The sequence below is a fragment of the Brassica napus genome, chromosome A8 (genome assembly GCF_020379485.1).
Source record: "Brassica napus cultivar Da-Ae chromosome A8, Da-Ae, whole genome shotgun sequence".
Classification (NCBI taxonomy): Eukaryota; Viridiplantae; Streptophyta; class Magnoliopsida; order Brassicales; family Brassicaceae; genus Brassica; species Brassica napus.
This window is the reverse complement of record NC_063441.1, coordinates 18,586,637-18,606,704: the sequence shown is the minus strand read 5'-3', so window position 1 is coordinate 18,606,704 and position 20,068 is coordinate 18,586,637. Positions and strand designations below refer to the sequence as shown.

Sequence of the window (20,068 nt, the reverse complement as noted above, 5' to 3'; positions counted from 1 at the left end):
CACAGTCATCTTCTCCTCGATTAATTGTCTAGGCTTTTAAGTTGTTACAATGTCTCAACATTCATTTTTTGTATGAACTTGCTCATGAAGATTTAAGTAGTGAGCGTTGTATCATTTGGTCTTTGTAAGCAATTTCTACAAGTAGGTTTGAATTCTACTAAGCATCTGCAAAGTTTATTAGAGTTCGAATGTTATATTAAGAGATAACTCTAGAGAGTAGAAAATCATTCGACCTATATGACTAATTACTATATTTTTTGACAGCATACTAATTACTAATTACAAATGGAAAAGAATAATCAAAAGGTTAGTTTTAATTTTAAATATAATTATTCTAAAAACAATTTAGATATATATTTTGACATGCTTTACCTCAACCCATACAAAGGAAGCTTAAGATTAACGTTCAATCCAAATTAATCAAACCTTCCTGTAGTCTAGTGTGATGTAGTGGTAAAACCTTTGTACCTGAAGGAAATGTTTGCAATTCGAGTTTCACCCCTATTACCATAAACATTTTTTATGTTCACGAAAATCTCATAATTTTAGTTTTATTGATTTTCTTCTTTCTTTCTTTTTTTTTTTGCTTTCAGCCTTCAAATTGTCAAATTCTGAGGATCGACGCTAATGATAGATTCTCTGAGCGTAAACTGATTGTTACAAATGGTACTTCATTTGGGGAAGATGATTAAAGCATAAAGCCTTTTAGAAAGAAAACTTCTAGTGATAGGCTATTAGGCTTTAGAAGGTTTAGCAGAGTTCCTTTTTTGCAAACTAAAAAAGACTACATGATACTTGCTTATAACTGCCTTGATTTTTACAGCTTATATCAATCTGTCTTCATTTAGGCAACTTTACGATAAGACACGACCAAATCTGGTGTGAATAGAACAAACTCCCACGACATGTTTGGAGATGTGCTATGATTTCTCTTCATTTTGTTCCCTATATAATCAAGCAAGAGACGCAAATTAGGCTTTTGGTTGGGGTATATAATTAATAATTATTTGTAAGAAAGTACTAGTTCCAATATTTATGATCCATTAAAGTCTTTGCTCTGGCCATACCATTTTTATGATCGATAGCGATTTGTCATCTACGTTATTGCTTTCATTACAAATTTACGAACATTTCATATCAAACAAGTCAAATAAAAATGATTACCTTTCTATAACCAAAACTCTAAAAGACAATTTGATTCATTCATATAAATAATCTGCCAGGTAAGTTTAGTAATATAACACAAATACAAAAATAATAATTAAAAATGTTATCTAACGTCAAAACAATAATATAAGATAGCATCTTCTTATACTCTAAACCTTGGCATAAAAACATGTGGTGTATGCTATCTACAACATATATGTTTCAGTTACTGATATATTTTAACTTCTAAAGCAACGGATATTAATAATGTTTAAATGTTTATTTGGTACAATCCACAGACGACATTAACATCCATATTTGACAAGGATATATTCTCAAATATGCTTAAATGAAATGGAAAAATAAATCTATACTAAAAGTTCTGAATTTTTTTGAGATATATCTGACGTTGATTATCATCGATCCACATATTCAACCAAAAAAATTGAGAACAAAAACAGAAGAAAACCAAGGAACAAAAAATGAATCTGATCAAGTTGCAATTAGAAAAGGTAATTAAATTTGGTAACTTGTGAGAGAAGTAAACTGGCTCGTCCATAACTTATAAGAGGCAAAGAACTCGGATCCACGTTATACATTCTATGTTGATCAGTTTCTTTGATATCCTTACATGTGAAACAATAGTCGTCTTCGAAACCTTCCCATTTATAGTTATGATTGTGTGGAAGACTGGAACTCTGGTCTCTCCACTAATATTATACCTTTTTCTTCCTCCACTTCCTCATTCACGCCTTTTTTACAATCTTAAGAGCAACCACAGCTTCTTCCTTTCCAGCATCTGGATGGTACTCCTCCTTACTTTTCACTCTCATGTACTATCACTAAAGGCAATCAGTTCTTTTGTAGCTACATTTTTGTTTAAACAGTTTGTTCTATATCAATTTCATAAATAGAATGGTATTTCGTTGTTATGTGTATTGTATTATATACATGCACACGCGCCAAAAAAAATGTTATCTATTTGTGTCACAAATTGACATATTTCTCAAGAGCTGGTTATTTGATTTGTTAATTCTTTTTATATAATTGGTTTATCCTACGAATTAACCCTTTATACTATTAGAGATGAAATGCTTTTAGGAAAAAAAAAATCGGATATCTAATCTAATATATTTACAAGAACATTAGATTTGGGCTGCTGCTTGTCCATAAATATAATCCACTGCGAATCGACCCATTCTTTTAGACTTTGTTTGACCCAAAGAAATAAAAAAACAAATGACTCACCTACTAACTAAACACGTGGTCCATGTTTCAATAAACGCATCGTTTCACCTGTCATTTCCCAATTCTCTTGCACAGCTCCTTCTGTATAAAAACTCCTCTCTCTCTCTCTCTCCAGAGAAAAGGAACCATCTTTAGTTTTCCGACAATGGCGGCTACTACATTGAACAACTCTTCTTCTCTTCTCCAACCCAAGTCCGGCTCCACCACTCGCCTAAACCCTTCTTCTCTCCTCAAGCCCTGTCCGAATCCGACCAGTAAGTCTCGCTCAATCTCTGTTTAGATTTATGATTGGTCTTTGATTTTTTTTCGTTATATCTGTGATTAGGAGTTTCGTTTTCGGGGAAGAGTCGTGGACATGTCGTTACGAAAGCTTCGATTGAAATGGCGCATTCGAACTCGACACCTGCCGCTGTTGTTGTCAACTCCTCGAGTAAGCAAAAGGGTCCCATCATCGTGATCGATAATTACGACAGCTTCACTTACAATCTCTGTCAGGTTTGACTTTCGTAACTAATGTCAAAATCTGCTCTTTATCATTATCTGATAAAATGAATTGAGTAATTGGAGAATTTTAGAAAAGTTTTGTTTTTTTTGCAAGAATATGATCTTGGCTAGTTTCAAGCTCTTAACTTTATATGAGTGTGTTCAAACATGCGATGTTCTCTCTTTGTTATGTGTGGTCAGCCGTTGTATAGCTTACTGTCCAAAGCCTCCAGTTCTCTGGAGTAGTGTTTTTTTGTTTGTAAGTAGAAACCTCCCTTGTTCTTGATCTAGCAGAAGCTGAATACATCACTTCTTTGAGCTTCAGATTGGGTTATTCGTAGTTGTCATAACTCAATTGTCTCATTAAATTTTTGACTGCTCTGGATAGGTCCACGTAACGTATAGGTCCCTAATATACAAGCTCCTCCTTACTGAAATTTGTCTAAATCTTGTCTTGATATTTGCTTACTTATCTTTTCTTCATTAGTATATGGGAGAGCTAGGATGCCATTTTGAAGTTTACCGCAACGATGAACTTACTGTGGAGGAGCTGAAAAGGTGAGGAAGAAGAAACCAATATGCAATCTCTTTCTGGCTGTTAGTTCAAGGGGTTTTGATTCCTTTACTATGTTCTCTCCTTTTTTTTTTTTTTGCAGTAAAAATCCAAGAGGGGTGCTGATTTCTCCTGGGCCTGGTAAATTATATTAGCCCTCCGACTGCGTCATGTATCTTGTAAGATTCTTTTTAGTGAAGAAAAAGGAAGGTAAACAACTTTCTTGCTATTGATCCCAGGTACACCACAAGACTCTGGGATCTCCTTGCAGACTGTTGTGGAACTTGGACCACGTGTTCCTTTGTTTGGAGTATGTATGGGTTTGCAGTGTATAGGAGAAGCTTTTGGAGGTTAGTTTGCATTTAACATGGTTTCTCATACGTTTGTGTAAAATGGATCCTCAACTCTGAATGCACTTTTGTATGAACTTTTTGGTTTATAGGAAAGATTGTAAGGTCACCGTATGGTGTAATGCATGGGAAAAGCTCCATGGTTCACTATGATGAGAAAGGAGAAGAAGGTTTATTCTCTGGATTATCTAAGTAAGTATGAACAGGTTCATTCAATGAGTTTTGTTATATGTTTCTGCGAAAACCAAGCCTGAGATTGGTCTGCCTTTTTCAGTCCTTTCCTTGTAGGTAGATATCACAGCCTCGTGATCGAAAAGGATACATTTCCCAGTGATGAACTCGAGGTTACTGCGTGGACAGAAGATGGTTTGGTTATGGCGGCTCGACACAGGAAGCACAAGCATATACAGGTCTAAAAATATCTCACTCAAGTGATTTCATGTATGTTTCTTCTTGCCTCCATTGAATGACAGAAGTCTTAAAGTCTTGTTAAAATTGGTTCACAGGGAGTTCAGTTTCACCCAGAGAGTATCATAACAACTGAAGGCAAGACAATTGTCCGCAATTTCATTAAACTTGTAGAGAAAAAGGAAGCTGAGAAGTTGACTTAGAGCTTTCATGAATCATAGATAATCATCTGTGTACGAATAGTGTCTCTGTTATAAAGTTTGCCAATGCAAAACGTTCCTTGTCATCTTCCCATTATTTCTATCAATAAAAATGACAAATTCACATGCATTTCAGTTTTTATTTGGATACTGTTTTGGTTTTGTTTGGTTAATTCTATATCTTTGCTTACCTCCAAATTTACATGCATTAAAGTTTGCCAATGGTATCTCAATAGTTTGAAACTTGGTCCATTGAGATACCATTAAACTACCTGTAACAAGCATATGCAATCTTAACGGATATTGCTTCAAAGGTAACAAGGGATATACAAGAGAGTTCACAAAAGTTCTACAGCTTTGTTATTCATTCACATACCGATCAAGAAGTCATTAAGCGGACATGACTAAGATCAGGCAGGCAATTTATAATGACACTAATATGTTCAGACGGTTTCTGAACAACAAGATAACAATCAACTTGTCTTGACAGCATGATCAGATCAACAGAACACTTTTTCCAGTAATAGAAACCAGTCACATAAAAGAGAAGTTATCAGATCAGTTTCTTTCTGCATTCAAACTCCTATCCTAAGAAGATCAAGGATGCAACCGAGACATAATGAGAGCAGAAAAAAATATCAACACAAAGACAGGAACACTAGTACAACAAGATGAGACGGACATCCATTCTTGAACTCTAATCATCTGAATATTCTAATATCAGTAATATTCTAATCATCCAAAACTAAATCATCCAAACCTTAAGTAATAAAACTCGATTTGGGCAAAACCAAAAATTCACTTATTGGTAGTGTCTTTGGGTAAAGAAACAAAACAAAAAGAGGATCAAAATCTTCTGCGGAATGTGGTAGGCAACGAGCATACTCTTCTCAGTCGATGGTAAGATGACGTGCCAACTCAGTGTGCAGTGCATGACCCGCCTGCATTTGATAAAGACACAAACCCGTTTTATCAGAAAACTGTTCTCTCTTTTGATGTCAAGAAAACTAGAAGATGATATAAAATAGCACTTGCCTTAAATGCTACTATGTGAGCCACAGGGAATCCTCCATTTCCGCCTCGTGCTACAAGAGACAGATCACCGATAAGGTCCAAGATCTTATGTCGACATGCTTCGTTATCAAACCGCAGGGGAGGGTTCATCCATCCATGCTCGGCGCTGCATCAGAGACGATTTCAGCTGAATATTTTTTTGTCTCACTACCATAATATCGTCCAGAGCCTTGAACATGCAAGTTTCTTTACCTACAAACGATTGCATTATCCAGAGAACCTCCTTTAACAAGCCCTGCTTCACGCATTCTCTCCACCTACAAAAGCAACACTCAAGACACAGACATTTAAAGAAAGAAACACCAGTTACACCTGCTAAAGCTCATAAACTAGTAAACAACAACGACGGGACTAACCTCTTCATAGACACAAAACGTTCTCGACGGTGCGATATCTCTTGCAAAGGAAGAGTCATGTTCAGGCTTCCAAGAAAACCACTGGCAGCCTATGGCAGGCACCTGTAGGGGTTTCATCATCATCAACCACAGGACCAGAGTCAATACCCATCTATGCACAAGCAGGAAATAAGTTTGTGGAATAAAGACTGAACCTGTGGGAAGTCGATACCACAAGTAATGCGAGTCTCTAAATCAGGGAACACAGCTACAAAAGAATCGTTCTTGCAAACGTAGACAGGCTTGTTCACATGTGCTACCATCTTCTCCACATTTTCCCCACCATGGTTTTGAGCTACGTTTATGCCAGCTTCTTCGATCGCATCGACCCATTCTTTAGCTGATCCATCACAAATAGGGACCTGTCACTTGATTAGTATTGCATGCATTCATCACATCACCAACTAACCAATGCTCTGAAACAAAATTTTCACTAGAAAAGCTACACACCATTTGCCATTGGTTATGTGAGTTCAGATATAGCTTCGGATCGGGTTTTCGGATTCCTAGGCCACATGTTGATTCTATATATGTTCGGATCGGGTTCGGTTAGATTTTATAACTCTTTCTAAGATCTATTTTGGGTCGGAACTCATTTCGTTACATGTACTTATTTATGTTTCAAATACTTATTTACAATAAAAAAATCTGAAGGTAGTTAGACGTTTTATAAGAGATTATTGATTAGCCAGACACAGGCCAATTTTTGAACGCCTAGACCAACTTTTTTTTTTAATTTTAGAAACGTTATTTAGTTTAGGTCCGATTTGCTGACCAGGCGGACGACCTATTTTTACAACACTGGATTAGTAATTCAGATATTCGGGTTATCGGATAGTTTTACGGTTTGGATCGGGTATGGTAGTTAGGATTCAGTTACAAAATGCCCCATGCCTATAAACAAACCTCGACTTCCCGATCATCTGGACTCTCGCTCTCGATTTGAATTCTACAGTTATCAACGCCCTTAGCCTCAAGTGCTGATAACAAGTGCTCGACGGTTCGGATCCTGAGACCGTCTTTCAACAGCGTTGTGCAGAGAGGCGACTCCTGCGCAAACTCAATCGACGCCGGGATTGATCTCGAACGAAACTCGAAGTACCTCCCAGCTCCCGCGATCGCCGGAAGTAGCTTCACCGTCGAGAGCTTACCGGAATGCAGAGCCTTACCGTTCACTTCCACAGACGCCGCGAGAGTTTGCTGTAACCGCCCGCTCTAGTAAACAAAATCATAATGATTCTAATGGAAAGGGATCAAGTCGTATGCATAGAGAGAGAGAGAGAGAGAGAGGTGTGTACTGGTTTCAAGGAGACTGTTGATGAAGTGGCGGAAGAAAAGGAGGATAGTCGCATCAAAGAGATGAGAGTAGAGTTCTTGGCTTTGACGGCGGCGGAGAGGCTCATTGATTCTACGACGTCGTCACACCGCCGTCCGATTCAGTTAAGAGAAGTCGTACGCGAAGGAAAAGTGGATTTGCGTTGACCGACTAAGTTAAACCTAAACGGATTATGGATTTTAAATTTAACTATTAACCGGGTTTGGAGTAAGCTTCTAAACCGGGATCAATAAGAAAAATATAAACCGGGATAAATTGAACCGCTCTGATTCATAGGCTTAAGGTGTAATCCAATGTTTTGCACTGGTTAGCGGTATGCTTTGATTTATGCATGTCCATTGGATTTAGAGTTTTTTTTTATAACACTTCATTTTATTAATGTTCATGTCACATTTATCTATAAATCATGTCATCGTTATAGTATGATATGTTACATTTGTTTAGTGAAAATGATTGTATAGAGTCAAAATTATTTTACAAATAGTGTTTAGGGTATGCTTAAAATTTGGGTTGGCACTAGAATAAATAAGATTAGGGTTTAGATATTTAAATCTGAATACAATTGCAACTTTCAGACAAGTGTTATTAGAGGTGTTTTGAACTAACAAGAATTCGAGTTTTGAAGTGAATATTACTTCCTTCGACAATCCAATTTATTGGGAGGTTAACTTTGCATTAAATTTGAATTTCTTTTTCCCTGCTTTTGATCATAAGTTTTTATTACTTGTGTTATTGTACCTTTTGATTTTGGTTAGAGTATTATTAGAACTTGTTAGAATTTCTTGTATGTAAAAAATATGATAGTAAAATTTTTAATCCAATTTATTGAGTATTGTGCTTTTTGAAATTTTTATGTTTTTGCTTAAAATTTTCTTTATTTTAGTCTATACATTTTTATAAAATGCATATTCTCCCCTGGATGTGGCATATTAAAATTTGTTGTAATATGGAGGGAAAGCAAATCACCGGCATATATTATTAGAACCCATCTATATTATTTATAATACAGCATTTCAAGGAAATAACTTTTAGACATTAGTTAATATGCGTTGTGAAATAATGATAGGATGGGCATACATTAAGGAGTGGTATTAGGATCAAAGTCTCTACGTTCCACAAGCGTTGTCTGATTCTTCAAGACATAGCAAAGAAGTGTACATGTGTGCACACAGCTTTCCTCCTTGCTTCTCTTTTCCTTTTTTCTACTTTATTGTACCCTCCCTGTCCTTTCAAATTAATTGGTGACGTCAAAGATCTTGGTAACATTACAATACAGTTTTACTATAAAGCAAGACATAGGTAACGGTTAAAAGTTGATGATAATGTGTTTTTAGACCGCATACATCGCAAATTCGCAAAGAGTTAATTATAAGATGTATGTTTATTGAAGTAAGAAACTACAAAAAACATGTAAGAAACTACAAGATCAAGGTGTGATAAAAACTTGATAATTTTGATGAAAATACAGAATATTAGAGAAAGTAATAACGTGGTACCAAGTTTGGTAACATCGCGGTTCTAGACCGATTACATCTCAAACACCTATCATAAGATTTTCTAGACTGACGTTATGTGATTATTCCAGACAAAGCGTTATCTATCCACATGTTATAGTAGAATTGGTAGCCAAAAAAACAACCCTAACAGATCGTAAATGTAACAGATAAAATTACAACATGCCCGAGTACTAGACTAGATCCAATGTATGGTTACTATGGTATTTACAGCAATATCTTCAGAAAATCAAATGAGATTCAGGCCCTTTGTGTTTGTTACTTTACATTGGCAATAATAAATTAATAATTTTCTACAAGTATCGTTGTAGTGGAGGCAAGCATGTGAGCACAAAACTCTAGCTAGTTAAATAAATAAATAAAACCGTTTTAAGATTTCGGAATTTCCGACTCAGGAATATCAAATTGTATCAACTGCTTAGTTTTGAAATTGTTAACTTATAGGAAATCTTCATAACTTTATAGAAACATTTACTTGTTTACATTGTAGTATCATATAACTCACCTACATAACCTTAACCATTACACTAAAATAGCTTTAAGAATTTCGAGATCTTTGAAAACTTATATAGAATTAAAGGGTTTGAACAATAATTTTCTTTTCATTTTTATCTTTATTTTGATGTATAAAAAAAATCTATAAACCTACAAGACACGAAGCTAGCGCTCTCATTTGCTTTTGTTACATACATGGCCAGTACTGGACCAAACTAGCTAGATGAAACATTCGTCTCAAGTCCACAAATTTTTTGAAAAGATTATATATAAATAGATCTTCAAATTTGTAAAATAAATAATTAGAATCCCAAATTATTGAAATCTTTCTTGAACTGTCTATAGCTTTCAAAATATCTGGCCCTGGTTACATATTTACTGCGTCTCTGGCAAAAGAGGATACATCATACATCTGTTTATTCCGAACTTAAATGACTGATATTCTTAGGTGATATCTAAGAATTGATTCTAAATGAATGTTAGTAAAAATTGTAGTTACAAGTTCATATAATTTTCTTCTCGTGTTCCATTGAGTTTTACGAAGGGATAGAACCCAACTAACCTTACTGGATAAACGAAAGGAGAATAAACAGAATAAGCACTGTCCCTCGAAAAAGGAAAAAGGGAAACAAAAATTTGGTACATCGAACATTTACCTCTTTCCACGCGCAAAGCATCTAATCTTCACTAATCACACCTTTCTCTTACTAATAATCGCTAATCACTTAATCAGACAAAATATTGATCACGTCAACATATTTTAATCATAGTATTGATTATCTACCTATATTTTATTAGGAAAAGGTAGATCGGTGCACCTGACCATATATCATATAAATTGCTTATAATATCTAGAAGTTACATACAATAAAGATTGATTGGTGTTCTATTTTCTGCAAATTATCTTTTGGAAAAAGAATGTCCAAACAAAATGAAAATCTGAGTAGTCTTAAAGGAACGTATTTATGAAATTAAACTGTCATAAACCCCTAAATAAACTATAGACATTTGCATAAAATAGTTTAAAAGAAAAAGTTGGATACCGTTGTCAATATAAATTCAACTAAAATAGTATAATTAGTAAATTCAAAAGTAAAAGAAATTAAATAAAAAGGTGAAAGTGAGAAGAGAAAAAAAATGTGAAAAGAGGAAAGAAAAGAAAACTCATAATAAAATCATACAACTCTCGTAAAATCTAGAGTAATTAATGTACTTTTTCTACAGTAAAATAATAAAACTCTTATAAAATCTATCTTATAGTAAATAAAATAAAAAAAATGAAAATTGATACTCTATTTGATTGATAAATTTTTGGTTTAACTTACAGAAGAAACATAAAAAGAAAATGTCTTAAATGTCAAGAAAATCTGCATCTAATTAATCGTGTTTCTCGTGTTGTAGGGTTAGTTAAAGGATTATTCCTTGTTAGTCCAACACTCCAACTGATGACAAAAGAAAGTACATCAGTTATTTTCTACAAAGATTCTGTCTATTCCGTATACAAATCACTTTTGTATAAAAATTGTCTTTTTATGGTAAAAACAGACCTGCCGTCACAAACTCGCTGAATAAACAAATTATATATGCAATAAAAAAATAGGAAACATAGTACTATTCGATTATTTGTTTATTGATTAATCAGAAAAGTAATCATGTTCCCAAGTCAGTGTTCAAGGAAGAGATGATGGATTTGATTGATACTCTCGCTGTCTTGTCAAATCTATTACAAAAGAGAGAGAGAGAGAGAGAAACAACAACCGTAACAGTATTTAAACTTCTTTTCTTGTCTCTAATTTTCACATTCTCATCTCTCTCATTAAACAAATAAAAAAAACAAAGAAGACGAAAGAGTTCTCTCAAAGAGTTAGCATCGTTTGCATCCCAAGTAACTCTTTAGCTTCGGATTCCTCTCTCTATCTCTCTCTCTCTCGAACTCAGCATTATTCAGCTGATACTCTTTTTTTTTTGGCGTGTTTCATCTTCTAGCATTTCGGATCGTACGTGTTTGAAAGGATCAGATCGAAGATGTCTGATGTTTCCGGTGACGGAGATGCAACGGCGTCGATCACGCAACCGGCTTCGTCGTATCCGACACTGAAGGTTTCGGCGTCATACAAGGAGAGCGGCGGAGGAAAAAGCTTTTCCAAGCGTAGGCCAATTAAACTGAGCTTAGACGACGGAGCGGCTGAGAACGAGTTCATCACTCAGCTTCATGGCTCGGATCCAGTGAAGGTGGAGCTTAATCGACTAGAGAACGAAGTTAGAGGTTCGAAAAAAATAAAAAATGCTTGCTCGATCCGTCGATTCGATTCTGATATTTTTGATGCATGATTTGATTTAATAAATGCAGATAAGGATCGAGAGTTAGGGGAAGCACACGCTGAGATCAAAGCGTTAAGGTTGTCTGAGAGACAGAGAGAGAAAGCTGTTGAAGAGGTTTTCTCTTCTTGTCTGATTTTCTATTTTTTGTCTTTGTCTTGTCTTCGTTTGAAATTCTAAAAGTTTTTCTTTTTCAATTTCACATATAGCAAATATTAAGAGAAGTCCCCATCTTTTCTCAATTTGTTTCAGTTCAGCTAATCAATGATGGTTGTTGCTAAGTTACACATCTGAGTGTGGTCACTTTTATTTTCTTCCTTTCACCACATAGTCTATGTTTTGTTTGTTAGTTGAAAAATTCATTTATCATGGCATGGTTCAGGTGCATTTATCCCAAGTGGGGGTACTAGGTACTACTTACTAGTATTATAATCAATCATGACATCATGTGTCTGTTCTTGACTTTTATGTTTTAAAATGTCAAATAAATTTGCAGACAGGATACATTCTCTTTCTTTGTCTAAAGTGAGTTTGTCATGCTTTTACTGGATTGACTTTTTCCTCTATTTTTTTTTTACTATTTAGCTTACTGAGGAGCTAGCTAAGTTGGATGAGAAGCTCAAGTTGACAGAATCAATCCTCCAAAGCAAAGTATTGCTCATAATCCCTCCTTAGCTTGGTTATGTTTTTATTCTTAAAAAAAGAAAAAAAATGTTTTTATTCTAATACAAATATGATATCAATTGTACTGCAGAATCTAGAAATCAAGAAAATCAATGAGGAGAAGAAAGCCTCAATGGCTGCTCAGTTTGCTGCTGAAGCCACCTTAAGACGGGTCCATGCTGCACAAAAGGACGATGACATGCCTCCAATTGAAGCCATCCTTGCTCCATTAGAAGCTGAACTTAAGCTTGCACGATCTGAGGTATTTTCTACAATTGCTTCCTTTCTTATTGAAAATTAATCAAGTCACTCGTGAACTGCTTGGTACTGCATAGATTGGGAAACTTCAAGAAGATAACAGGGCTTTGGATCGTCTGACTAAATCAAAGGAAGCTGCCTTACTTGATGCTGAGAGGACCATTGAAGGTGCCCTTGCAAAAGCAGCCATGGTTGATGATCTTCAAAACAAGAACCAGGAGTTAATGAAACAAATAGAAATCTGTCAGGTTCTCTCTAGTTACCATCTTATTCTTTGCATCTACTTTAAACACACTAGAGATGAGATCTACCCATCACATGTCACTAGTCAGTCATCTACCAACAATCTGATTGAATATCTATCTTATGTTCAGGAAGAAAACAAGATTTTAGACAAAATGCATAGGCAGAAGGTTGCTGATGTGGAAAAGCTCACTCAGACAGTAAAAGAGCTTGAAGAGGCTGTTCTTGCAGGTGGAGCAGCTGCAAATTCCGTGAGGGATTACCAGCGAAAGTTCCAAGAGATGAATGTAAACTAACCACCTTTCACCAGACTGTCATAAAAAGTCATAAAGTCTTTAGTTTTTTCTTGTCACATAAATTCAATTCTTGTTTGTCTTTCAGGAAGAGAGGAAAACTCTTGACAGGGAGCTTGCACGTGCAAAAGTTACAGCAAACAGAATTGCAACGGTGGTAGCAAATGAGTGGAAAGATGGTAATGATAAAGTGATGCCTGTGAAGCAATGGCTTGAAGAAAGAAGGTTTCTACAGGTTTAAATTTAGATATGATGTCCCCTCTCCTAGAATTTTAGGATGCAACAGTGAGAACAATATCGACATTCTCAACTCTTGATTATTTACTCTTTGCAGGGAGAAATGCAGCAACTTCGCGATAAGCTTGCCATAACAGACCGAGCTGCTAAATCCGAAGCACAGTTAAAGGTAATGGATCTTACGTACTAGAGGTCATTAGCTTAACTGGAAATGACCTTGACCATTGTGTCAGAGGTCCCCAGTTCGAGTGGGACGAAACTAATATTACATGATGATGTGGTTTCAGGCCTCGGGGATTACGGGCTTAGGCCCTGATAATTAAAAAAAGGATCTTATTCATTAGTCAGCTTCTCTGTCTTGTTCTTGTTACACAAGACAAGAAGTAAAATATTTGTTTGTGCAGGAAAAGTTTCAACTGCGGCTTAAAGTGCTTGAGGAGACACTTAAAGGAACTTCAAGCAGCAGCATTAGGAACACATCCGAGACAAGGACCATGAGTAGTGGACCCTCTCGCAGACAGTCGCTTGGTGGATCTGAAAACTTGCAAAAAATTCCATCAAACGGTGCATTGTCAAAGAAAGCTCCAGCTTCTCAGATGAGACATTCCTTGTCTATTAACTCAACTTCTATGTTGAAGAATTCTAAAGGAACATCCACGTCATTTGATGGAGGTACAAGATCCTTGGACAGGGGCAAAGCACTCTTAAATGGACCTGGGAACTATTCTTTCAACAAGGCTTCTGATGAATCTAAGGAACCAGAGTCAGAGGAGAAGACACAAAGTGAAAACACTCCAGCAGCAAGTGAGGACAGTGTCCCAGGTGTTTTGTATGATTTACTACAGAAAGAAGTAGTTTCTTTGAGGAAAGCTTCTCATGAAAAGGACCAAAGTCTCAAAGACAAGGATGATGCCATTGAGGTAGAATAATGAATCTTTTATAGTTGTAAATGGAAGGAAGTATGATAATTTTGATGTTTTGTAGATGCTAGCTAAGAAAGCGGAAACATTAACAAAGGCAATGGAAGTTGAAGCGAAGAAAATGAGAAGGGAAGTAGCTGCAATGGAGAAAGAAGTAGCTGCAATGCGTGTGGAGAAAGATCAAGACAACAGAGCCAAAAGGTTTTCAAATATCAAAAGCTCATCCAACACCGCTCAGATTCTTGCTGGAAGGTATATCTATAGTTAAGAGTGGTTGATAGTCAAAACTGAATTTGACGTTTGAATTTGCGCAGAGCTGCTGGAAGAAGCGGCTGAACCAAGAGTACACAGTGAGCATGAGCTTCAAGATATAACAAGTAAAATAATCTTATAGGCTCTTGCTATTAATTTGTTTAGCGCTACATATCTTCTTCTTTCACTTGCTTTTACTTTTGTGTTTTTTTTTTTGTTACCTCATGTGCTTGATTGTATCACCATATAGCTTAGCATGATGATAATCCCATCCTCACACCTATATAACCCAGTAAAGAGAGAAGGGTGGTTAAACTGGTTAGAGGGAGAGAGAAGGAGATAAATGTTGACATTTTTGGATAGCATTTTCATCCCTTATCCGGAAGTTAGTTTGTGTTTGGGTGTGTATAGGTTAGAGAGCTTTGTATTGGCTTCTATGGAGAAATAGAGAGAGTTGTGTACCTGTGTTTCCTTGTTTGTTTGTACTCTACTTCAGTCTTTGTGTGATCATTCGATTGTATGTTGGGTTTATGTGATATATTGATCTATATAAATGACTCTCTTCAATCATCTTGAAAGCTTAGAATCTCTTTACTCATGCTTGTTAACTTCTGCTTATAGATTCTTGTGGTCGGCATGCATTTCATGAAAAAGGAACAAATCTTTATTCTTTAGCATAATCCAACACACACGAAATGAACAAGAACTTGATTAAAGAGACAAGAAAACATTAAAAATACTTAAAACTTGATTTAAGTAAAAACCAAGAACATTGGATGACTCTCTTGAATCACACAAGGCGTCTGCAGAGAGTGACACCATCACCAATGGAGACTTGAGAGATCTCGATGCGAGGATCAGAAGCGAGCCGCTTGTTCAACTCCATGAGGGCTTTTCTGTTAACCCTCAAGTGCACTGGCACAGTTTCCTCTTCCTCAGCCACAAAACCAAACCACAATGTGTTGTCAAAAGCTATTATTCCACCTACCTTCACTAGCTTCATTAGTCTCTCGAGTGCGTGAACATAGTTTGGTTTATCAGCGTCCACAAATGCGAAATCAAACTCCGGTTTAGGATTCTCCTGTGGTTTTCCATAATGTATAAACCAATGCCATAAGAATATATGAAAAAATAATAGCTATAGTAATATAACAAAAGCAAAAAAAAACATGAGTGAGAGTTGTAAAGGATTACGTACGCTCAGCAACTTGTCTAAGGCCTGAAGACCATCAGATTGGATGAAGTTGATTTTGTGATCAACACCAGCATTCTTGATGAACTCTAGACCCATCTCGTAAGCTTCTTTGTCAATGTCTATTGCAGTAATCTGTATGTATCCAAAGAGTTCATAGTATGTTAGCAGTTATTATCATTTTTTATTCTTTTTGGAAATTTAAGGATAGTTGTTGCATGCATACACGGCCATCTTCAGGCAATGCGAGGGCCGTCGTGAGCAACGAGTAGCCCGTGAAAACACCAAGTTCAAGCGTATTCTTGGCATTCATCATTTTTAAAAGCATCGATAAGAAGTGTCCCTCATCAACCGGTACCTCCATCTCGCTTCTACACATAATTAAACATAAATACCTTTTGTTTGTTAGTATTAGTATACCCTGATACGTGAAATGAATCTTTGTTGGATCAAAACAAAGAGATAAAGCAAATAACGTTGATTGTTGATAAACTGATTACAAGGTTAATGGAGTCTCTCAAGACTTCCCCTCATTTGATCCTTTCTCTGGATAACCTTTTCTCATTATTCATTCCTAATATCTATACTAACGCATAGGCCTTTCCACGTCATCAAACATCCCATGCGCTCCTGATGAATATTGTTACTCATATACTTATTTTAGTTACTCTGTAGATAAGGATAGATCCCTTCTAGAAGTTATGTCACCTTCCACACGCATCACACCCCCCCAAAAATAACATTACAAAAATGTTTTATGTTTGAGTTAGGATAAGGATCTTAACTTTATAAAACTTGAAATTTGTAGAAAGAAAAGAAATATGATCATATCTCTCACAATATAATAGCTCATCAAAGTGAATAATGGTTATTGAAACATGGACAAGGGAGATTGTAGGCAGACTTACAAATTGCCATACTTGTGAACCGTAGCTTCTCGTAACTTTTTGAGCTCTTCATGCTCTCTTGGATATGCCGACGTTTCAAAGATGTACTGTGAGAACATATAACAAGTTTTGATTCACGACCACGCCCGTATTATATATATTGGTTGGTTCGGATTTAGCATTCACACATCCGACATGGTAAAATCTTTGGTAAACAAAGAGGTGCAACACCAGAACTTTCTGGGATGTCTATTACTCTTGCCCAAGCATGTTTAATGCAAAAATTCGATGGGATTAAGTGCATTAGTGATGATATAATCGCACCTAAGAACATTAATTGAGAAAACCAGAACAATAAATTAAAGAAAAATCTAGTTATTGATTAACATACCTTTTTGAGTTCCTCGTTCTTGAGAATTCCTTTGGACGGAATCAAATTCTCCATATCTGGCTCCATCTCGTGATGCCTTCAACTTCAAAAAGCTTTGCAATACTTATGGACATATACTATATTACTTTATTTTTCCTTTTTACTATATCTTTATTTATGGCTTTATTACCTTTTATAGTTATCTTCATTGCTTTATTTAATGAGAATCGCAAAAGGTGATAGAGTTGGTGGCATGTCATAATCAAAAGATATCGATAGCTTTGCAGTTGGCACCACGTTTGCCTTGAGGATCTGGGCTCGACATTCAAAAGCTTTCGGTTACAGCGATAAAGAACTTAACGTTTATGTGCTACTTTTAATAAAGATCATTCTCTTAATAAAAACGACTCTGATAAGCTGCAAAAAGCGGTACATTTGTGTCGGTATAGAAAGTAGATGTTACATGATGGCGGTAATGGGTTGCAACTTGCATGGCCATGTTTCAAGAATTTTTTGTTGTTGTTTGGAACTCTAGTGTATTAGATTTGTACTTTTAAAACAAATTGAATACATGTTTATTTTTTATATGATAGCTATATCCTACTATATTATATAACCCTCTATTTTTATTGACAGTTACAAACTATTATTGTAGGTTATCAATCAAATTCCACATTCAGACTTACTAACAACAAAAAAATAACTATAATCAACCTATTTTCAAACAGAAGGTTTGTTTAAATATAGCTATTTACACTCAGAAATCAGTTGTTACTCCAGTGTCCATTCTCCTTCTCAATTGGGCAAAACATTTTACATTGATTGTATCTATTGAGTGGCCAACAATCCAGTTCTACTTTTAGCTTTATAACAAAATTGGTAGGCCTGTATTTATGAGATATTAAAAGTACACAAACATACTTTTTATTATCCATTATCATTCTCAACTAATACTTAATTTGGTTGACTACTTTAAGAAAGTTGGTTCATATACAAATCCAAGTTATTTCTCCTTTTGAAGATATTCATCTTGATCAGCTGCTTACTTCTCCGTTTTGTTTGTTATCTAAAAGTTTATAAAACCACATTTTTAGTATACAAGTTTTCGTTAAGTATCTATGAGTAAGAAAATACAAGAAGATGGAGAGAGACAAAGAAACATATTCTCAAATGAGAATTCACAAAGTACTCTTTAGAAACCCATTAAACACACATCGGTTTTAAATAGTCTAAACTTTTTAAGCAAAATAGATTTTAGTTATTTAAGAAAAATATATCAAAATAATTATTTTATAGCTGAAAAAACTTATTTCGAACAATTTGGCATTGAGCGTGATCTTATAGTGTTTTTTTTTTGTCATATGTTGTTATGTTGATTCCAAACTGAATTAGCGAAAAAAGCATGTTAGAACATGTCGTAACAAAACGACACCATAATCTAGAGCGGACAGTTTAAAGATACAATCTTGGAGTCATAAGCCGGCGATTGCACAATTACAAACCAGAAGCAAAATCATACTTAGACACGCTTAAACTAACATGCAAAGACTACAAAAACATAGCTAATGACATAAAACACCAACGCCTAAACATCTTAGATAAGACCCAAACCCAGCTATAAAGAGAACAAACCGGCGATTGTTGTAGATTGTGTCTCATAAGCACCTCTGCTCCACCGACCCTCTCCAAAACCAATTAAACTCACCATTGAACTTTAGACGAAGGTTACCGCGCACCTTCTACACGCCCGCTCCATTGACTCTCTCCATATCCAACTAAAACTAACCATTGACCTCTATAAGGGCATCTTCATCCCTACTTCATTTTTTCCTCTAAAATGGAGTAAAAGTGAATATGGAGTAAGGAAAGCTCCAACCCAACTTCATATCTCACTCCATAATGATGTTTACTCTATAAATGGAGTAATCTATTTTACTCCATTATGGAGTAGAAAATGGAGTAGGGTTGGAGCAATTTTACTCTATTTTCACTTTTACTCTATTTTAGAGAAAAAAATGGAGTTTTACATTGGAGATGCTCTAAGATGGAAAGACGGTGATAGTGTTTAGTATTGTCCTTTTATCAAATTTATTTGACAAAAAAAATGAAGAGTCTATTTTCTTTCGAAACAATCTTTTTCAAGCAAAAAAAAAAGAACAAATAATAACTCAAGGAAGAAGATAATGGGCTGATACAGAAAGAGACCCAATAAGTAAATAACAAAAGCCCCATTATAGGGGACGATGACCCAAAGATTAAGCTAGGGTTTACTCGACTCCCTCATTATAGTGGCATATAAATAGGGTCGTAAATCTTCGAACAGAGTCACCTTTGTCGCTTGTTTAAACTTTATCTTCTTCTACTTTACTTAATTGTTTTTTCTTTCTGTTTTCGTTTTTATAAATTTTTTTTATTATGACGAATCCCTAATCTCTGTTTTAATATGTAGTAATTGCCTTCGATGATGATCAAAACATAACTTTCGTTCTTCCGAGATTCATCATGCGGAAACTTTATGGAGACCTGAACTGAGTAGAGGCAATTACTACATATCATTATGAACTTCTTGTAGATCAAAACTTGTTTTTGGGGTTAACTTTAAATGTAATTTTTCTGAGTTTGCTTTGATGATGTCAAAACATTTAACTTTCGTTCTCCTGAGATTTCAATGTGCTGAAATAAATTGGAGACCTGAACTGAAGAGTTTCGAAAAAAAAAAAAAAAAAAGACTCTTGTCATCTTTATTCAATTTGGAAGTTTACAAAACTATACACTTTGCAGCCACATGATTTTAAGGAGAGAAATTGCCTTGAAAATGTAAATTCCAATGGCCAGTAAGAGATTGAAAGAGAACGTTTTGGACATACTGTATTATCTTAATTATCTGACCATTAAACTACCAAGAGCGATAATTAGACGCTGATAATCTTCATATAATCAACTTCATATTCATAGAATTTGTAAGTGAACCTAGTAGTAACAGAAAAAGAATTTGATGGAACTTTCACATAATTTATTTCAATATATAATAGTCACATTGGATTAAAAAGAAAATCTTAGAGACTCTCTTCTAACCAGAAACGTGTTTCCTAAGTTATGGACTCTGCCTCGAGTATATTTGGAGCCATTACAGACACTAGACAAGACAATAAAAGGAATCTCTTTATAACCAAGTAAAACACATTCGGTTATTATATTCATTTGTAATACCTATACACAAAATATTCAGCTA

At 35.3% G+C, this 20,068-nt stretch overlaps 4 protein-coding genes and 2 non-coding genes across 6 annotated transcripts; 4 read left to right on the top strand and 2 right to left on the bottom strand.

Moving 5' to 3' along the window:
- Positions 1 to 2,431: 2,431 nt before the first annotated feature.
- LOC106361878 (anthranilate synthase beta subunit 1, chloroplastic-like) lies at positions 2,432 to 4,518 on the top strand. Its single transcript, XM_013801686.3, has 8 exons — positions 2,432 to 2,648; positions 2,720 to 2,889; positions 3,365 to 3,435; positions 3,534 to 3,571; positions 3,670 to 3,780; positions 3,873 to 3,972; positions 4,055 to 4,190; positions 4,287 to 4,518. The coding sequence occupies exons 1-8, from the start codon at positions 2,540 to 2,542 to the stop codon at positions 4,389 to 4,391; spliced, it is 840 nt and encodes a 279-aa protein (XP_013657140.1). The 5' UTR covers positions 2,432 to 2,539; the 3' UTR covers positions 4,392 to 4,518.
- A 533-nt stretch (positions 4,519 to 5,051) lies between these two features.
- LOC111199800 (probable UDP-3-O-acyl-N-acetylglucosamine deacetylase 1, mitochondrial) lies at positions 5,052 to 7,463 on the bottom strand. Its single transcript, XM_022690230.2, has 7 exons — positions 7,156 to 7,463; positions 6,764 to 7,072; positions 6,013 to 6,219; positions 5,819 to 5,920; positions 5,655 to 5,719; positions 5,424 to 5,568; positions 5,052 to 5,329 (listed from the first exon to the last, which is right to left on the bottom strand). The coding sequence occupies exons 1-7, from the start codon at positions 7,258 to 7,260 to the stop codon at positions 5,279 to 5,281; spliced, it is 984 nt and encodes a 327-aa protein (XP_022545951.1). The 5' UTR covers positions 7,261 to 7,463; the 3' UTR covers positions 5,052 to 5,278.
- Positions 7,464 to 10,891: 3,428 nt separating this feature from the next.
- Positions 10,892 to 14,957, top strand: LOC111199790 (microtubule-associated protein 70-2-like). Its single transcript, XM_022690205.2, has 12 exons — positions 10,892 to 11,087; positions 11,189 to 11,468; positions 11,553 to 11,638; positions 12,107 to 12,172; positions 12,276 to 12,446; positions 12,520 to 12,690; positions 12,817 to 12,972; positions 13,067 to 13,213; positions 13,313 to 13,384; positions 13,620 to 14,135; positions 14,200 to 14,387; positions 14,450 to 14,957. Exons 2-12 carry the CDS (start codon positions 11,228 to 11,230, stop codon positions 14,469 to 14,471), a joined length of 1,836 nt encoding a protein of 611 aa, XP_022545926.1. The 5' UTR covers positions 10,892 to 11,087; positions 11,189 to 11,227; the 3' UTR covers positions 14,472 to 14,957.
- A 71-nt stretch (positions 14,958 to 15,028) lies between these two features.
- On the bottom strand, positions 15,029 to 17,026 carry LOC106361880 (putative caffeoyl-CoA O-methyltransferase At1g67980). The gene is made up of 5 exons (XM_013801689.3): positions 16,858 to 17,026; positions 16,488 to 16,573; positions 15,806 to 15,950; positions 15,586 to 15,714; positions 15,029 to 15,468 (listed from the first exon to the last, which is right to left on the bottom strand). The coding sequence occupies exons 1-5, from the start codon at positions 16,921 to 16,923 to the stop codon at positions 15,178 to 15,180; spliced, it is 717 nt and encodes a 238-aa protein (XP_013657143.1). The 5' UTR covers positions 16,924 to 17,026; the 3' UTR covers positions 15,029 to 15,177.
- Positions 17,027 to 19,290: 2,264 nt separating this feature from the next.
- On the top strand, positions 19,291 to 19,374 carry LOC125577472. The gene has a single exon (XR_007315886.1). It is a non-coding gene; the product is annotated as a small nucleolar RNA Z159/U59 (small nucleolar RNA).
- Positions 19,375 to 19,456: 82 nt separating this feature from the next.
- LOC125577474 lies at positions 19,457 to 19,542 on the top strand. Its single transcript, XR_007315888.1, has one exon. It is a non-coding gene; the product is annotated as a small nucleolar RNA Z159/U59 (small nucleolar RNA).
- The last annotated feature ends 526 nt before the right edge of the window (positions 19,543 to 20,068 follow it).

Coding starts and splice junctions, on each gene's coding strand:
- LOC111199800 (XM_022690230.2), bottom strand. CDS start 7,260: ATGAGCCTCTCCGCCGCCGTCAAAGCCAAGAACTCTACTCTCATCTCT. Junction 5,720..5,818: donor CGTTTTGTGTCTATGAAGAG/GTTAGTCCCGTC, acceptor TTGCTTTTGTAG/GTGGAGAGAATGCGTGAAGC. Junction 5,569..5,654: donor GATAATGCAATCGTTTGTAG/GTAAAGAAACTT, acceptor TCTCTGATGCAG/CGCCGAGCATGGATGGATGA.
- LOC111199790 (XM_022690205.2), top strand. CDS start 11,228: ATGTCTGATGTTTCCGGTGACGGAGATGCAACGGCGTCGATCACGCAA. Junction 13,214..13,312: donor AAGAAAGAAGGTTTCTACAG/GTTTAAATTTAG, acceptor TACTCTTTGCAG/GGAGAAATGCAGCAACTTCG. Junction 14,388..14,449: donor GCTCAGATTCTTGCTGGAAG/GTATATCTATAG, acceptor GAATTTGCGCAG/AGCTGCTGGAAGAAGCGGCT.
- LOC106361878 (XM_013801686.3), top strand. CDS start 2,540: ATGGCGGCTACTACATTGAACAACTCTTCTTCTCTTCTCCAACCCAAG. Junction 3,973..4,054: donor TTATTCTCTGGATTATCTAA/GTAAGTATGAAC, acceptor TGCCTTTTTCAG/TCCTTTCCTTGTAGGTAGAT. Junction 4,191..4,286: donor GGAAGCACAAGCATATACAG/GTCTAAAAATAT, acceptor ATTGGTTCACAG/GGAGTTCAGTTTCACCCAGA.
- LOC106361880 (XM_013801689.3), bottom strand. CDS start 16,923: ATGGAGCCAGATATGGAGAATTTGATTCCGTCCAAAGGAATTCTCAAG. Junction 16,574..16,857: donor AGAACGAGGAACTCAAAAAG/GTATGTTAATCA, acceptor ATGTTCTCACAG/TACATCTTTGAAACGTCGGC. Junction 15,469..15,585: donor CCTTAGACAAGTTGCTGAGC/GTACGTAATCCT, acceptor GGAAAACCACAG/GAGAATCCTAAACCGGAGTT.